The sequence below is a fragment of the Chlorocebus sabaeus genome, chromosome 17 (genome assembly GCF_047675955.1).
Source record: "Chlorocebus sabaeus isolate Y175 chromosome 17, mChlSab1.0.hap1, whole genome shotgun sequence".
NCBI lineage: Eukaryota > Metazoa > Chordata > Mammalia > Primates > Cercopithecidae > Chlorocebus > Chlorocebus sabaeus.
This window is the reverse complement of record NC_132920.1, coordinates 24,506,169-24,525,662: the sequence shown is the minus strand read 5'-3', so window position 1 is coordinate 24,525,662 and position 19,494 is coordinate 24,506,169. Positions and strand designations below refer to the sequence as shown.

The 19,494-nt window shown below is 41.7% G+C and overlaps 1 protein-coding gene across 9 annotated transcripts in view; it reads left to right on the top strand.

Annotated features, from left to right (window-relative positions):
- Nucleotides 1–19,494, top strand: part of KIAA0319 (KIAA0319 ortholog) — a 104,425-nt gene that overhangs the window by 50,594 nt on the left and 34,337 nt on the right. For all 9 annotated transcript variants that reach the window (XM_038005761.2, XM_038005757.2, XM_038005755.2 and 6 more), the window contains 6 exons: nt 1,672–2,417; nt 9,212–9,404; nt 14,280–14,378; nt 15,630–15,727; nt 16,962–17,049; nt 18,039–18,131. In XM_038005761.2, coding sequence (XP_037861689.2) covers nt 1,672–2,417; nt 9,212–9,404; nt 14,280–14,378; nt 15,630–15,727; nt 16,962–17,049; nt 18,039–18,131 — 1,317 coding nt within the window. The remainder of the gene's footprint in view (nt 1–1,671; nt 2,418–9,211; nt 9,405–14,279; nt 14,379–15,629; nt 15,728–16,961; nt 17,050–18,038; nt 18,132–19,494) is intronic.

Below are 19,494 nucleotides of genomic sequence, written 5' to 3'. Positions count from 1 at the left end.
TCCTGGGTGCACATGATCTGGATGTTGGGGTCCACCTCCAGCTTAAGGGGGCTCAGCAGGCTCTAGTTGACTGTGACGGCCGTGATGCCCTCCATACCACTCGTCCCACCATAGCCTCCAGCCGGACCCATACTGGTGCCCAAGCCACCTTGGAAGCTGCTGCTGCTGCCTACTCAAGAGAAGCTCAAGGAGCTGATGCTGGCACCAGACCAGCTTGTGTAGGAGTGGCTGCTGAAGGCCCAGGGGCCAGAGGTAGACACCTTGTAGGACTTATGGGCCACCTTGATGGACATGGTGGAGGCAGGAGGACTGAACCAGGTGGAGATTCAAGAAGGTGCAGATGCTTCTATGTGCTTTTTTTTTTTTGTTTTGTGAGATAGGGTCTTTCTCTGTCACCCGGGCTGGAGTGCAATGGTGCCACCATGGCTCACTACAACCTCAACCTCCTGGGCTTAAGCAATCCTCCCACACTGGCCTCCCAAAGTGTTGGGATTACAGGTGTGAACCATCACACTCAGCCTTCTCTATCTTTTTTACCTTTGTAAAGGCTCAACAGTGATTTTATTAATTTGTTAACAATCATCAAGTAATTAGTATACCCACAGATTGGGCTAGGATTTATAGAGCACACAAACATAGGCGACAGGTTCCCTGGTCTCCAGTCTGATCGTTCTTGAAGAGCTTTCTAGAGTGTGTCTAATAGATTCTGAAGTAATTCTGGCAACTTGGACCAAATGAAGAATGATTTAGTTGTTGGGAGCCTTACCTTCTCAAATTTATTTGGCATTAAGATCTTTGCTTTTAATGTATGTATATCGAAACAGCCCCCATTCAGGTGATCTTTTGCAGAACAAAGGAACTGCGCACCCTAGAGGTGTGCCAAGGAATCCACCACCTCCAGCCACACTGAAAGCTGCCCTAAGCTTTGAGTTGAAGGCTCCTGCCTTACAAAGGTCTCCTTGCCTCCTTGTGACAGTTTGCTTCCCTGTCCATTTATCCAGCATCAAGATAGCCTGCGAGACTTAAAATCAATTAACAATAAAACAAAGACATGATGCTATTTTGTAAAGTAAACATGTATAACTGAATTTTATATCAGGAGCAAAGTATTATAAATAATATAAATATAATGTAGAAGACTATTTCTGTTAAGTAAGTGGAGTGAAACTATATGAAAAAAGAACAAATGGATGGAAGGGTGCATGGATAGGTGTAAGAATCTGGATGGATGAGTGGGTGGATGGGTGGAGGGATGGAGTGATGGATGGATGAGTGGAAAGGTAGAAGAATGGAAAGATGGATGGATGAATGGGAGGATGGATGCATGGATAGATGGATGGAAAAGTAGAAGGGTAGATGGATGGGTATGTGGGTGAAAGGATGGATAGACAGATGGATAGAAAGGCAGAAAGATAGGAAGAAAGATGGACGGGTGGATGAATGGAAGGATGAGTGGATGGAAGATGAATGAGTGGGTGGGAAGGTAGGAGAATAAATGTATGGATGGATGGTTTGATGGATTGCTGTGATCTTTCTGTGGAAAATGCCGATTGTTTATTTGCTTGCCAGACTGGCCAGGGATTGAGAAGACTCCCTTTTCCTGGTTTCTTAAGCTGGAGGTGCTTCCCTGTATATGCCTTTCTCCTTCATTAGAAACTACTTTGTTTACAGGTTGTGCCTGTAAGCAGTGCAGCGAGGGGAGGACGTATTCCAATGCAGTCATTTCACCTAACTTGGAAACCACCAGAATCATGCGGGTGTCTCACACCTTCCCTGTCGTAGACTGCACAGCCGCTTGCTGTGACCTGTCCAGCTGTGACCTGGCCTGGTGGTTCGAGGGCCACTGCTACCTGGTGAGCTGCCCCCACAAAGAGAACTGTGAGCCCAAGAAGATGGGCCCCATCAGGTCTTATCTCACTTTTGTGCTCAGGCCTGTTCAGAGGCCTGCACAGCTGCTGGACTATGGGGACATGATGCTGAACAGGGGCTCCCCCTCGGGGATCTGGGGGGACTCACCTGAGGATATCAGAAAGGACTTACCCTTTCTAGGCAAAGATTGGGGACTAGGGGCGATGTCTGAGTATTCAGATGACTACCGGGAGCTGGAGAAGGACCTCTTGCAACCCAATGGCAAGCAGGAGCCCAGAGGGAGTGCCGAGTACATGGACTGGGGCCTACTGCCAGGCAGCGAGGGGGGCTTCAACTCCTCTGTTGGAGACAGCCCTGAGGTGCCAGCGGAGACACAGCAGGACCCTGAGCTCCGCTACCTGAATGAGTCAGCTTCAACCCCTGCCCCAAAACTCCCTGAGAGAAGTGTGTTGCTTCCCTTGCCGACTACCCCATCTTCAGGAGAGCTGTTGGAGAAAGAAAAGGCTTCTGAACTCCAGGAACAATCCAGCAACAGCTCTGGAAAAGAGGTGGGTGTGTTCAGGATGTGCTTGCGGGTGGGACAGGCTGAGGGGGGCAGAAACGCAGGAGGAGCTGAATTTCAGGAGCCAGGCACTCATTCAGGCTGTGTGAGCTTAAGGAGGTTCCTCCTAAGGGCACCTGTCTCAGGTGGTGGCGGGAAAGATGACTGTCTCTCAGAGATTTCTAGGAAGCAGAACATCTCGTTCCTTTGCTATGCCTCCATGGCCAGGCTGTTAAAAAGAACAAATAGTTCTGCCTTCACGAGTCAGCCAGCTCATGAAGACTTAAGCCCTTCTTCCTAGAAATGCCTCCTTCCTAGAAATGCCTCTAGAGATTTTTTTTTTTTTTTTTTTTTTTTTTTTTTTTTGAGACAGAGTCTCACTCCGTAGCCCAGGCTGGAGTGCAATGGTGTGATCTTAGCTCACTGCAAGCTCCAGCTTCTGGGTTCACACCATTCTTCTGCCTCAGCTGCCCGAGTAGCTGGGACTACAGGCGCCCGCCACCATGCCCGGCTAATATTTTTGTATTTTTAGTAGAGACGGGGTTTCACCATGTTAGCCAGGATGGTCTAGATCTCCTGACCTCATGATCCACCTGCCTTGGCCTCCCAAAGTGCTGGGATTACAGGTGTGAGATACCGTGCCCGGAGACTCTAGCAATATTTAAGGCAAAGGGAGATAGTATAGAAGTCCCTGGAGCCAGCACATATACCCAGGGGCTTTGAAAATCCACCCTAGTAGGTTTCTTCAAGACTGAACAGGTACTTTGGCTGCTAGAAACTCCACATGGCATCATGAACAGTTGGATAGGATGAGAGAGATATGAAGGAGAGAACTTAAGCATCATAAAATGTTCCATGAAAAAGCTCAGGTGAAAAAAGAATGAGGGTCACTGCAGTGGAGCGATTTCAAAAGCAGGTGGAAAGCTGAGTGTTAATGGCAGGAGGTCCGGGAGACAGACAATGAGAACTGTGTGGTGAGGAGAGGGTAGTTGGAGAGCTCGGAGGCTGCTTGTTTGGAAACTGGTCAGGACTTGAGAATGTGATGAGCATGTTGATCAGAGGAAGCTGAGTATAGGTCAAATAAAGTAAAAAAAAAAAAAAAAAAAAAGGCTGGGAGTACTTTAAGAACTTTTTAAAGGAGAAGGTTTCCTTTTTTAAATTCCAGTGCTAATAAGTTAGGAATGCTGGATTGAATTGACTATACATTATAATCTCAACCATGAAAAATGTTTAAAAAGGTCTAGAAGTCATTTTTAAGTGTTTTTTTTTTTTTTTTTTTTTTGAGACAGAATCTTGCTCTGTCACCCAGGCTGGAGTGCAGTGGCACAATCTCGGCTCACTGCAACCTCCGCCTCCCAGGTTCAAGCGATTCTTCTGCCTCAGCCTTCCAGGTAGCTGGGACTACAGGTGTGCAACACCATGCCTGGCTAATTTTTGTATTTTTTAGTAGAGATGGATTTTCACTATGTTGGCCAAGATGGCCTCGAACTCCTGACCTCAAATGATACACCCGCCTTGGCCTCCCAAAGTGTTGGGATTACAGGCATGAGCCACCGTGCCCAGCGAAGATTTAATCAGAAGGTTTTTTTCTGCTTATATTTTTCTGAATTTTGAAGTGTCTATATTTTTCTGTACTTATAATTGGATTAAAATGAAAAAACTTCCTTTTTTTTTTTTTTTTTTTTTGAGACAGAGTCTCACTCTGTCACCCAGGCTGGAATGCAGTGGCTGCTCTCGGCTTACTGCAACCTCTGCTGCCCAGGTTCAAGTGATTCTCCTGCCTCAGCCTCCTGAGTAGCTGAGATTACAGGCACCTGCCGCCACGCCTGGCTAATTTTTGTATTTTTAGTAGAGATGGGCTTTCACCATATTGGTCAGGCTGGTTTTGAATTCCTGACCTCATGATCCACCTGCCTCTGCCTCCCAAAGTGCTGGGATTACAGGTGTGAGCCACTGTGCCTGTCCTGAAAAAACTTTCAATTTCAATTTTAATTAAAATAATTAAAAGTAATCTGAAAGTATTAGAGATTAACCATGTTCTTTATTCATATCAGTAAATGTTAATATAATTTACCCTCTTTTATATTGCCAAGTCATTTACTTCCTGGTTTATACAGATGGAACTCTCTGAAATCAAGCTCTATTAAAAATCTTTTGGCTCATTAGTTCTTTGAGGTTGGTTTTGTTAAAAGATAAATGTTCAAATAGGTGAAATTGTGAATTGTTTAGATATAAAATGAACTTGTGTTAGAGATTTTATTCTACTCATTAATCACTGAAGGACCTAGATTATAATTATCCTACAAGAAAACCTGAAGAAGAGGCACATTCATAGGTTAAAAAATATATTGAAATGAGTGTGCAAATAGAGGCAAAACTGGGTTTCCAGTGAGGAAAGCAGGGAGTTCAGTTGAAACTCTAGCAGACAGGAGAATTTACATGTCTATAGACAAGAATTATTTTACATTTTTATCATTTTTATAACCTATAACTTATAGAGTTGTAAAAATAGCTCAAATACAAGAACGACTAGAGTCAGATAACCTGGAGGGGTATCCAGTAGATAATGTTTTTTTATTTATTTTTATCTTCTTTTAATTTTTTGAGACAGGGTCTCACTTTGTCACCCAGGCTGGAGTGGAGCAGCATCATCTCAGCTCACTGCAGCCTCGACCTCCTGGGCTCAAGCAGTCCTCCCAACTCAGCCCCACAAGGTAGCTGGGACTACAGGCACGTGCCGCCATACCCGGCTGATTTTTGTATTTTTGGTAGAGATGGGATTTCGCCATGTTGCCCAGGTTGGTCTCAAACTCCTGAGCTCAAGCGATCTGCCTGCCTTGGCCTCTCAAAATGCTAGGATTACATATGTGAGCCACCTTGGCCCACTGATAACATGCTGCTTTCCACTGAAATACAAAGTTTCCTCTAAAGTACATTAGATTTGTAGACCATTTCTGAATAACTGTTCATAAAAATTAGATGCATAGCATAATAAGAAATCATTTACTCAAGCCCAATACACTGTGCACAACTGTTATCCCAATTACTTGGGAGATGGAGGTAGGAGAATTGCTTGAGCCTACAAGTTAGAGACCAGCCTGGGCAACACAGTGAGAACCCATCTCTTAAAACAAAAAGAAAAGAAACAGTGTTTCATTCTGATGCAGTGCAAAGTTTGGAATTGATGACAGAAACTAAGATCTCTACTCTCACCAAAAAAAATATGTAAAATAGTTCAATTAGGTAAAGGTATCTAGAAAATTCAGTGGGGAAAAAAATAGTATTTTCAACAAATGGTGTTAGGACAACTGGATATTTACATGCAAAAGAATGAATTTAGACCCCTATCTCATACCTTATTTTTAAAAAATTAACTCAAAATGGACCAACGATCTCAATATATGAGTTAAAACTATAAAAGACATGGAAGAAAACTCTGCATAAATCTTTGTAAACTTGGGCTAGGCAATTATTTCTTAGTACATCAAAATCATAGCAATAAAATAGAAAAATGGTAAATTTGAATTAATCAAAAGCAGAAACTTTTGTATTTCAGATGACAACATCAAAAAAGTAAATCTTTCTTGAGGGAATAAATATACCATAAAATGGGATAAATATATCATAAATATTGTATACTGAATATATGAATAACTCTTACAACTTACTAATAAAAAGACAACCCAACTCAAACATGGGCAAAGGATCTGAATAGAATTTCTCCAAAGATCGTAGAAGATTGGCCAAGAAGCACATAAAAAGATGCTTAGCACCATTAATCTTTAGGGAAATGCAAGTCAAAACCACAATGAGATACCACTTCACATCTACTAGATGGCTAGAATAAAAACTTAAAACAGATGATAAGTGTTAGTAAGGATGCAGAGAAATTGGAACTCTCATACACTGCTGGTGGGAATGTGAGATGTTGCAGCCACTTTGGTTTGTTTTTGTTTTTTGTTTTTTGAGAGACAGGGTCTTGTTCCACACCCAGGTCAAAATGCCGCGGTGCAGCATGGCTTACTGCAGACTTAAACTCCTGGGCTCCAGTGATTCTGTCACCTCAGCCTCCGGAGTAGCTGGGACCACAATGCCCAGCTAATTTTTTTATTTTTATTTTTGTAGAGATAGAGTCTCACCCTGTTACCCAGCCTGGTCTCAAACTCCTGGGCTTAAAGAATCCCCCCACTTTGGCCTCCTAAAATGCTGGGATTATAGGTGTGAACAATTATGGCTGGCCCCAGTGTAGCTGCTTTGGAAGACAGTCTTGCATTTCCTCAAAATGTTAAATGCAGAGTTACTATATGACCCAGGAATTCCACTTTTGCGTATTTACACAAGAGAAAGAAAACATGTCCATATAGAAACTTGTACATGAATATTCATAACAGTTACTACGCATAAAATAGTGCTGTCGAATAGGACATCTAGGAAAAATAAATCAAGATCAGATTTGTAGAGGATAAAGGACATTTTTTTGCAACTGTGTTTTCCAGTGGACAAGACTAGAGAAATCACCTAAAACAAGTTGTTTTAAAATAAATGAGTAGAGAACATAGAAATAAGAGCCATTTGAAACTTTTACTGATGAGGCCCAGGTTAACTTGAAGGCTGAAATGGGTGATGCCATGCTCATGGCTTCCCATAGAGGATTCATTTTTCTTTGGAGAGGTTTGTCAGAGAGGACCTTGTATCCTGATGACTTAGTGAGGAGTTCTGTGGTGGAGGTTGGGGGTGGTTTTCTGAATAGTGAAGGCAAGAATTGGCATGTGATTCCAGCCTGGAGAGGCAGCATGGTGGAAAAGTGAATGTTTTAGAGAAGAGCAGGATGAGGGTTTTCTTCCCCTTCAGCCATTTCTGGCTTAGTGATCTTGGCCCAAAGTGCCTTAATTTCTTTGACCACTGTCTACCTTCATTCTTTATTTCAACTTGGCAATAATTTTTCAGGACTTCATAAAACTAAAAAAAAAAAAAAAATTCAATTCAATTCATCCTATGGGATTTGCAAAGGCCCCAGGATAAAATGTTATGGACACATAACGTTATTGCAGCCCTGGTTTGCAGTAATTCTGAATTTCATGCTATTCTTAGAGAGCACAGATTCAATGAACAGCTTAATCCATAGCACTCACTTCACAAATCCAGATACCTGAAAATTCAATTAAATTAAACATCTTAAAATTATATAGTAGATCCACTACCTGATTTTTAAAATGTTGGTCAATTGTTTGATCAATACAGCGTAATTTCATCATTTCATCTTTTTTTTTTTTTTTTTTTTTTTTTTGCCTTGGTTCTGGAAATTTAGTTGCAGAAGGTTTCACCAGTTGCCTAGTAAATATCTGGAACCCAGTGGGGGCTCAGTTACTATTAGTAGTGATATAAACGATCACACTTCCAAGCACAAAATGTATGCCATATCCTTACTGACTTTTCTCAACTGTAGAAAAGAGTAGTTGTTTTTTCAATTAGTACCAATGGCCCCGTCTCTGATTTACATTTGAATTATAGCTTTTCTTTCTGTGGGTTTCTCACTGCGCATGGCCCCTGTGGGTCTTCTATATTCTTAGTCTAAGAGTTTTACTTTCCTGGCCCCACACAGTTATTGATTAAAAGTCTCAGAAGATATTTTATTATCATAATATGAGACTTTGGCACAAACTGTTTAGTTCAAAAACTTTAACTTGGCTAATTCTGTAACTTTAAGTTATCGGTTATCCATAATGAATAAAATGAATAAAGATGACTTACTCTAGAAGCCTGTTTACTATTGAATTATTTGATTGTCTTCAATTGTTGCTTTAGTGATTGTCTTAGCTTGTGCTGCTGTAACAAAATACCATTGTAGTAGTCCATTCTTACACTGCTATAAAGACATACCCAAGACTGGTTAATTAATAAAGGAAAGAGGTTTAATTAACTCACAGTTCTGCATGGCTGGGGAGGCCTCAGGGAACTTACAGTCATGGCAGCAGGTAAGAGAGCAAGCAGGGGAAATGTCAGATGCTTATAAAACCACCAGATCTCATGAGAACTCACTATCACAAGAACAGCATGGGGGAAACCGTTCCCATGATCCAGTTACCTCCATCTGGTCTCTCCCTTGACACATGGGGATTATAATTCAAGATGAGATTTGGGTGGGGGCACAAAGCCTAGCCATATCAACCATGAACTGGGTGGCTTAAACAACAGACATTTATATCTTACAGTATTACAGTTTGGAGGTCTGAGATCAGGATGCCAGCAGGGTTGGGTTCTTGGTGAGGGTTTCTTGATTTATAGGTAGTCATCTTTTTGCTGTGTCCTTACAAGGAGGAAAGAGAACTAGCTAACTCTCTCTCCTCTACGTGTAAGGGCACCAATCCTATTTATGAAGGCTTTACCTTCATAATCTAATTACTTCCCAAAGGCCCTACCTCCAAATACTATCACATTGAGGGTTAGGATTTCAACAAATGAATTTTGGGGGGTGGAAGGAGGTGTGGGGCGGAAACATTCAGTCCATTGAACTCATCAGTTTAGGGGCTACTATAATTACTTTCTCATTCTTTGAGTGTTTGTGTGTGTTCACCTATACTAATTGTCCAACCCACAGTTGCCTTATATTTCTAATAGACAGCAAAGAGAGTGCTTGAGAGAGATGGTCTAGAGTTTCAGAGTTTTGCAGTATTATTCCTGGTTTTTCAAACATTACTGAAGCCAATTTATGAAAAAGGTTGGTAACACTGAGTTGCTTGAAGAGTTGAACCGTTTTTTTTTTTTTTTAATAACAATTTATCCTTGTAATTGATCCCATAGGTTCTAATGCCTTCCCATAGTCATCCTCCAGCAAGCCTGGAGCTCAGCTCAGCCACGGTGGAGAAAAGCCCAGTGCTCACAGTCACCCTGGGGAGTACAGAGCACAGCATCCCAACACCTCCCAGTAGCACAGCCCCCTCTGGGTCCACCCCATCTGAGCTACCCATATCTCCTACCACTGCTCCCAGGACAGGTAACTTTTAAAAAATACAATTTCAAGAAATGTACTGAAGATAGGCTGTAGAATTTGGTAGTGACAACTTTTAAAGTTTACTCATTCCCTCCAGGCACATTTTTGAGCATCTATCATGTGCCAGAAACGGTTCTGCATACTGGGAATAAAAAGATGAATAAGACATTGTCTTTTCCCTCAGGGACTCCATAGTCCAAGAGAGGAGACTGACAGGTAAAGAGGTGGTTCTGATACAATACGGTAAGTGCTGTGAGAGGCTGCTGTGGGAGCAGAGGGGCACCCTGATCCACTAGGAGGGTCCAGGGATGCCTTTCCAGAGGAGACGATGCTAGGATAGAGTGAGCCAGCAAAGATGGCATTGGTCTGTTGTTCAGGTGGAGGGAGCAATATGTGTAATAACAATAGTGATCATTGTATCTACTGAGCACTTACAGAGTGCCAGGCAATATGCTCAGTGCTTCCCAACCATCATCTCTCATTCATTGCCTGTGCAAGAAAACAGAAGTACAAGAGCTCCTGGGACATTTCGGAAGAACTGTAAGGGATTCAGTAGGGCTGGAACTGGATTGGTAAGCAGGACAAGAACTGGAAAGATCATGTATTTTGTGCTAAAGATTCTGCACTTTACTGGATGGGTATAGAGAATCCCTGAATGGTTTTAAGCAGGAAAGCAAAATGATCAGATTTGTATTAAGAAATAGTGTGGGATGAGCGTGGTGGCTCACACCTGTAATCCCAGCCCTTTGGGAAGCCCAGGCGAGTACATCATGAGGTCAGGAGTTCGAGACCAGCCTGGCTCGGTGAAACCCCATCTCTACTGAAAATACAAAACAATTAGCTGGGCATGGTGGCACACACCTGTAATCCCAGCTACTTGGGAGGTTGAGGCAGGAGAATTGCTTGAACCTGGGAGGCGGAGGTTGCAGTTAGCCGAGATCACTCCACTGCACTCCAGCCTGGGCAGCAGAGCAAGACTGTCTTGAAAAAACTAAAAAACGAATAAAAAGGGGCTGGGCGCAGTGGCTCATGCCTGTAATCCCAGTACTTTGGGAGACTGAGGTGGGAGGATCCTGAGGTCAGGAGATCGAGACCATCCTGGCTAACACAGTGAAACCCCATCTCTACTAAAAATACAAAAAATTAGCTAGACATGGTGGTGGGCGCCTGTAGTCCCAGTTACTCGGGAGGCTGAGGCAGGAGAATGGCGTGAACCCGGGAGGTGGAGCTTGCAGTGAGCCAAGATCGCGCCTCTGCACTCTAGCCTGGGTGACAGAGCAAGACTCCATCCCAAGGAAAAAAAAAAAAAGAAAATAGTGTGGAGTTGACTAGAGGCAACAAGATCCATGAAAAGGCTATGGTGAGTGATTGCAGAGATGGAGGGAAGGAACCAGATTTAGGAGACAGGAAGGGAGCAGATTCACAAGGATTTGATGAGTGATTGAATGAATGTAAGGATGTAAAGGAAAAGGACGCTAAGACATATGAAAATACAGAATTAAAATTAGATGAGCGGTTGGGCTGAAGATAAAGGATTGCGAGTCATCAGTGTAGAGGTGATAGTTGGAGATATGGGGAACATAGGAGATCATCCAGGAAGAGAGGGGGGTGAGCTGAGGAGAGGCCTGAGGACCGGAACTTTGGGGACATCATTATGTAAGGAGCTGGAAGTGCAGAAGGAGCCTGCAAAACTGATTGGGTAGTTGTGCCAGAGAGGTGGGAGATAAAGAGGAAAGCTAGAGGGAGAGAGTTCTATCGAGGAGGGAATAATTTTCCATCTACCCTTCTAAGTTCTAGGCTAGCGCCTCTGTAACAAAAGATAGATTCACAAGAGAAAAACAAAAAACAAAAAACAAAAAACAAGTTTATAACTACATCTTACCTACATGTGGGAGATACCCAGGGAAATGAGGAAATCTCAAAGAGGTTTATTACATTATATAAGCTTATATAAGCCTGGAATTCTGGCTTATATAGCATCTTGAACTAAAACAAGGAAAGAAGATATTGGGGAAGGCAAGTGGCCAAAGGTTCCCAGAATAAGTAAAGTAAGCAAGAGTGAGATTTATCATGCAGAGTTGTCAGGACCTTCTTATTGATGTGGATCTCCTGGAATTTAGTCATCCTTCTCTTCCTAGTATAGAAGGAGAGATACCCTTACAAATGGAGATTTCCTTTATAGATATAAATTTCCCTTACAAAGGAGTAACTTGTACTCTGTTTTCAGAGCTCCTCTTGGTCTGGTGTTTCTTTAAAAAACAAAAAAACAAAAACAAAAAAACACAGAGCTCAAAATAATCCTTATATAATAGAGTTATAGTTACAATGGCATATTCTAGTTTCTTATAGTCTGTGAACCAGAAGTATCTGAGACAGGTCTCAATCAATTTAGAAAATTTATTTTGCCAAGGTTAAGGACTCACCAGTGACACAGCCTCAGGAGGTCCTGATGACATGTACCCAAGGTGGTCAGGGTACAGCTTTTTTTTGTTTGTTTGTTTTGAGATGGCGTCTTGCTTTGTGGCCAGGCTGGAGTGCAGTGGCGTGACCTTGGCTCACTGCAGCCTCTGCCTCTGAGGTTCAAGCGATTTGCCTACCTTAGCTTCCTAAGTAGCTGGGATTACAGGCACCCACTACCATGCCCGGCTAATTTTTATATTTTTAGTAGAGACGGGGTTTCTCTGTGTGTTGGCCAGCCTGGTCTCAAACTTCTGACTTCAAGTGATCCACCTGCGTCAGCCTCCCAAAGTACTGGGATTACAGGTGTGAGCCACTGTGCCTGGCCACCTTGGTTTTATACATTTTAGGGAGACATAAGACATCAATCAGTGTGCGTGAGATGTACATTGGTTCGGTCCAGAAAGGCATGACAACTGGAAGGGGGTCTTTCAGGTCACAGGTAGATAAGAGACAAATATTGCATTGAGTCTTCGATCAGTCTTTCACTGAATACACAATTTACTTGTGAGAGGGGGTAGAGGAATAGTCACTTATGCCTTGTCTGGCTCAGTGAATGTGTATTTTTTCATAAACAATAGGGCAGAGGAAGCAATTAGATATGCATTTGTCTCAGGTGAGCAGAGGGACGACTGAGCTCTGTCCTTTTCCCCACCTCCTGCACCTGTGAAGATAAGCTATTGATTTACACTGCCAGGGTGAAATTCAACAAAACTGTTTTAGGGCAAAGATCTTGAGGCCCACAAGGAATTTCTTTGTGGGCAAATTATAAGGGAGGCATGTAGCTTTTTTTTTTTTTTTTTTTTTTAATCTTTGTAGGTATTTGTTTAGGAATACAATGAGGTGCAAGTTTGCCTGATACAGTTCCCAGCTTGACTTTTCCCTTTGGCTTAGTGATTTGGGGGTCCTGAGATTTATTTCCCTTTCACAAATCATATTTTAGGGTGGCATGTCATGGTCTCCTGTAGTTCCAAAAAGGAAGACGTGTCAAAGCTCCATGTGTTGCAGAGGTCATGGTGAGGATTGCAAAGCTTCCATTAGATTTTCCAATAAGGAAGCTATTAGAATATGCAAGACCTAAGGGTCATGTTTCCTGAGCTTTTCTGTGGGCAATGTATTTTGGAGATTACTCTCTCTACTTTTGTATTTACTTTGATCCTGAGCTTCCACAGAGAGAAAGATAATAGTGGAAGAGAAGCTGTGTAGTATACGGAAAAAGAAACTGGCCTGGGAGTTTGGTCCAGGATCTTTGCATTTTAATAGAACCTACTGCATACAGTTGTAATGAGGATTAAATGAACTGATCATTTTAAAGCCCTTGGGGCAATGCCTAGCACACTTTAATCTGATATATAAGTGTTTGTTGAAATACATACATTTAAATTAATTAAATATTGGTGGACCTATTGCTAATTACCATACAGCTTTGGACAACTTTGCTTTTCTAGGATTTAATTTCCCCGTCTACAACATGATAGGTTTGGGTCAATGTCCTTTCTAGGTCTACAGTTGCTGACTTTCCAGGATAAAGAGTTAGTGAAAATGACAAGAGAGGAGCCAGCAAAGCCACTGAGAGCCCCTGCAGCTGATCTAGGAGGCACTCGAGGGACTGAGGACTGAGAGGAGGGGAGTGGATTAAATGAACAACCTGTCTGACATCTCCTCACAGCTGATCCCTCTGGAGAGCACCCAGCTTTTTTTAAAAATCTGCTTTTCTCTGTGTAGTATCTGGACATATCACAATATATTTTACAAGTGAAACTAATGTCCAGTGGAGTCAAACCGATAGAATTTATGAATATATCAGTGTAGTCTGGTTATAGAGAAAGTAAACAAGTATTGTTCTGAATGCTTACTTGGTGGCTAAGCACTTTTGATAAGACTTAATGTTCCTGCTGCTTAAGTTAAAATAGGCTTTTTATATTGAGGGTGACTGGATTTTGTCTTGGAAAGGTTCCAGATACAAGGTCATTAGCAGTAATTCATGAGGCTACTATCAGAACTGAGTGGAGTGTGACTAATGAGACAGAAACACTTAGGATTACACTCAATCTTTTTATAACTAAAAATAGCTCACACTGGGGAGTCAAGAAAAGCTGGTAGCAAGGGAGAAAATGGACCCAATCCACAATTGGGTCTCACGCAACTCTTGTCACCCAATACATTGCTCAGTCAATTTGAATCATTATTTTTGTCACAGTGCCAACTCATATTTGTGGTTTAAAACCCTGCACTATAATACAGTGTGCAGTTCAATTTCTAGCCAGAGGAAAAACGTGCCTTAGCTAAAATCTTACGAAGAACTATTACAAAAACATATGCTATTTTAACTTATGGATACTAAAAACAGATCTAGTGTAGAGCAGTAATGAAACACATTATATTATATAATTGCATGTATTATTTCTAATTAACTTTTAGTGAAAGAACTTATGGTATCGGCTGGAGATAACCTAATTATAACTTTACCGGACAATGAAGTTGAACTGAAGGCCTTTGTTGTGCCAGCGCCACCTGCAGGTGAGAGTTTAACCTTCCTTCCTGACCACTAGGAACTGGAGTGTTCTTCCCTAGCAGGTCCTTACAGGCTATTTACAATGCCGATTCTTTTTCACAACATTGCATGACGTCACAAACAAAGGTGGAAGACAAGGCTTTGATTATCCTTAAGCATCAAAATTTGTTGAAATAGTTTAAAATGGAGTAAGAATCTAGGAAATTAAGTACAGTATGTATCATTTAATTGATCAGGATGGAAAGTCATACATTTCTGGTGATACGAAGCAGATCAGGAGAGGTTGCCACGTACAGTTCTTGACCTGTGATAACCCATAGAACCTGGGAAGATTCCACCGGGATGAGAGGGAAGTGGCGTGCACCCATAGGTTTGTTTGCAGATACTGTGGCGTTGACAATCACGGCTCTGAGGTTCTCAGGATGCCTCACACTAGCTGCTCAAAAAATTTTATTCAAAATGCTCTTTCTTCTACTTGTCCAGTGCTCTACCATTCAGTAAGCATTTGACCTGGGACCTGTGGCCTGTCAAATGCATTGTTCTTAAGGTGTTTGACTATTTCTCATTCGGCTTAGTTCCTTAATTCATTTTTTTCTCCATCACATATTGGTCAAAATTTTATACACAGAGATGATAATATTTGGCATTTGCATTTTAATCCTTTGAGATGAGGTATCTTATATTTTAACTACTAATATCTGAAGCTGGGAGACAGTTTCATCTTAACATAGATATGTTTATACTCTGTTTTTGTGTCCTTAAATAAACCCCTACAACAGATCAAATGAATTGAAATGTCCTTGCCTTTTGTTAAAAAGAGAAAAGCACAGTGAATTATACTATGTTAAAACTGATGTGGATAGTCAGATGTAGCCTCCTAGAAAAAAACTCATCAAATACTAACAGTTAAATTAGGGAAGTTCTGTTTTTTTTAACTTTATACATTTTAAAAATTTCCTGTAAGTTGTATGTTTTTATAACAAAAAAAGAAACGTTACATTAAGAAGATACGTGTTATTCTTTACTTGGCTGATAGTTGAAAGTCAAGTTCATAAGATGATAGCAAGAGCGAGGGGATAAAAACAAATAGACTCAAAATATATATATATAAAAGTTAAAAAAAAAAAAGAAAGCTGAGTTGAGTGTATCTAAGGTAATCTGCACTGGTGGTTTAAAGACTGTCATCTTCCCTCTGCCCAGGTTATCTAGTGACCTCTCAGAATTTATAACTACTCATATTTATTTTTTGCTCTCAGAAACAACCTACAGCTATGAATGGAGTTTAATAAGCCACCCCATAGACTACCAAGGTGAAATAAAACAAGGACACATGCAAACTCTTAATCTCTCTCAAGTAAGTAACTGGAGACTGGTTGTGTCTGACAGCACAGCATAACGGCATAGAACTCAGTTAATACCTTCTTAGCTACTGAACCCAAACGTCTTTCTTTTTTTTTGGAGAGAGTCTTGCTCTGTTGCCCAGGCTGGAGTGCAGTAGCACAATTATAGCTCACTGCAACCTCTGCCTCCTGGGTTCAAGTGATTCTCCTACCTCAGCCTTCCGAGTAGCTGGGATTACAGGTGCGTGTCACCACGCCCAGCTAATTTTTTTGTATTTTTAGTAGAGGTGGGGTTTCACCATGTTGGCCAGGCTGGTTTTGAATTCCTGACCTCAAGTGATCTGCCCTCCTTGGCCTCCCAAAGTGCTGGGATTACAGGCGTGAGCCACCATGCCTAGCTGCAAACATCTTTCTTATGGTAAGATCAAAAGAAGGATATGAACGAGTGAAATTTCAGCCATGCAAGTAGGCAGGCAGATGGTTAAGAGGCTTTGGATGGCTTTTCTTTATTTGGGCTACTTGGTATATCTCAGTTTGGGGAAAAGAGCCTGGTTGTCCCATAAGCATTGCATTGAGGTTAAAAACCAGATCTAACTCTTGCTCTCCTTGCAGTGTTAAGGACATTTTACTTATCTCTGGTTCTCAATCCAGCACATCTCTAGAGTTGCAAACAATTCCATTCCGGGTCACAAATTGCCCTATCACATGTCGCTCTATGATACAAGCACTCACAAGAAACATGCCCTCTTTCTGGCCTAGGAGGATATATAAACCGACTTAGCGACTAGAGGTCTAGTTTCCTACTAGATGATTATGTTGACTTCATCTCCTGGGATCACACAGCTAATGGTACAACACAGACTTGCATCACCCTCATGTCACGGAGCTCTGTTTCTCAAAGTGTGGCATCCAGACCACTGGCAACCAACGTACTAGAGCTAGGTGGTAAAAACGCAAGATTCCATACACACGTTTGAGAACTGCTGCCCTCTGCTGGTCCATCTCACCCAGGCCTCTGTGAAGCCCTCTGTAGCGAAGCTAAAGGCCTGTGTAGGTGATCCTTAGTGTTCCAGAATTCAGGCTTCAAACATGTGCCAGCCTCTTGGCAGATCCAAATGAGACTCTCTCCTGAGCCCCTTCTCTATGCTGACTTTAGGAGTGTGACTTCTGGGACATTTTAGCTTTTTCTAGGTAGTGGGCCCGTCACGTCTTGCATGTTGAATTGTATAACTTTTCTTTATGTTACAGTTGTCCGTCGGACTTTATGTCTTCAAAGTCGCTGTTTCTAGTGAAAATGCCTTTGGAGAAGGATTTGTCAATGTCACTGTTAAGCCTGGTAAGTCTGTGTAAGAGAATGGCCTCCTGTTGTACACATTTATCTCAATTTTTGGTGCCTGGATGACTATATCTATATTTATCTACCTATCTATCTAGAGAGAGAAAACCTATTTTGAATTAGGCTCCATTGTAGAGAAAACACGCAAAGATTATGTTTTGTTTTGTTTTGTTCTACCTTTCGTATATCACTTAGTACTTGCTTGACAAGGTTATTGCTGGCTGCTCTTGAATGGTGGTGAATCTACCTTAGCCTTCTCTATCTGACATTTACGCCATCCTCTCTAACTTCTACCTCCACTCTCCATGATTCAGCACCTTCGGAACAGGGGCATGTTAAATACACTCAACTGAGCAACCAAGAGGTCAGGAGAAAATGTGTGCCCATTGATCAGTGTATTCGTGTCAATTAGAAACAGGTGGTTCTTGGGCTGGGTGGGCACAACCCTGGCTTGTTGCATAGAACATGGGCTGGCTTTCAGTCCCCACCACCCCCTCACCTGTGCTGAGGGCACAACATACCCAATCAAGGTGAATCTCCCCTGCACCAACTTCAGCCCACCCTGAGGGCCTGATGGCTCTATCTTTTGCATATTCTGCCTGGTTATTATTACAGCTGAAGCATGGTTGGGGGCGAGTTGCCTTCAGTCAGAGATATAAGATCCAGTCAATCCCAGGAGCTGGAACTGTAATCCCTTGCTCCTGCTCTGTAATTACTGCTCACACTCTGTGATGAGCCCCTTGGTTATTATTGTACATCTTCACTGACCCTGGGCTTACATGCAAAAGTGTAAATGTGCAGACAAGCTCCTGAAATTCAGAGAGACTCCAGACTTTAAAAAGTGATTTCTATAGCTGAGGCCTGTCGGATAAACACCTTCTTGACAGGACATTTAATAGTCAATTTTTTAAAGTATGTGATTTTATGTGGGTAATGACATACGCATATCCAACACGGGCTCAGTCACTGTCCTTTTTTCTCTGTTACAGCCAGAAGAGCCAACCTGCCACCTGTAGCCGTTGTTTCTCCCCAACTGCAAGAGCTCACTTTGCCTTTGACATCAGCCCTCATTGATGGCAGCCGTGTGTATCCTGTGATAGTTTAGGGATTTCTTTTTTCTCTGCATGCTACGAAATGTAATGGGTGCTCTGCGTCAAAGCTGGGAGGACTTAGGGGCTGTTACTTTGATAAACAATCACCTCCTTCTTTAGTTTTATGTCTTCTTTAGTTCCTTTAGCTCCTCTATCCTGTGCTTATTTTCCCTTCACCTTTTGTCTGTTTTATTAGAAAGTTCTTTAGAGCCTGGCCGTTTGATAGGAAATTTTAGCAATTATTGAAGAATCTCCTTCTGGTGTGGTATGTATGGAGAGTAGTTGGAAAATCACTTCATATGTGTATATATCTTTATATATATAACTTATTTTAGAAGATTATTTTAAAAGAATTCATTAGATGCCAGAGAGGAGCTCCCGTGACCTGACTTGGGAGGGGAGGTGCCCCCCACCAGATGGGAAAATCGCTTTTAAGAACTCTTAGAAGAGATATCTTCAGTGAGGGAGCGTGGTGGTTTTGTAAATTTGTTCAGAGATCATTTCTTCTATTGGAGTTTATGTGGAAGGGACCCCTGTGTAACTACAGGTGTCTATGTAAATAAGAATTGGTTGAAAACATCCTGTGTTTGACTAGGTTCAACCTTATCAGTGTACCAGGTAATTGCATTTTATGTACATTTAATCACAAAGCTAATACCAAATCCTTTAGAGAGTGAAGAACGGTTGCCTTGGTTGTTGGGAGAAGAATACTTGTTAGCCATTAAAGCTGCTCTATCTTGCAAGTCTGCAAATATACAGAGATCACATTGACATGACCATTTGCATCTATTCAAAAATAGTCCACATTTCCATCTTAGCAACATGAAAATAAAGCATATTTTAAATGGAAACATTTACATGAGCAAATAGGTCACATTTTGATTCCTCTAATTCAGTGTGGCTTATTTACAGGCAACTGTTCATGATTATTAATCTGTCACATGAACTTGCTCTTTCCTTAAATGAATTAGATGAAACTAGCCCCTTTCCAGGTCTAAATTTCTGTGAATCTGCATGGCACATTTTGTTTGTTCTCTTTTAAAGTAGAAATGGAAAATTTTCATGTAAGGATGTGACCTTTCTCTGGATTTACCCCTTAATAATTAAGGTAGTAAAAGATGTTTTGTAAATTATAGAAAAGCAACTCAAGTCTCTTTGAACCTATCAGCTCAGGTGCCTATTTAAAATGTTCAGTAGGAGCTCACGTGCTGTAGCTGAAGTGAGCAGAAGTAGCATTTCCATGTGCTGCATTTTGTTGACTCCTGTTTTATAAAAGCAAAAGCCTCTGTCACTGTGCTTCTTAAATATTCAACTGAGTGGGAACAGCCTCAGTCAAATCTGGTGGAAATCCAGG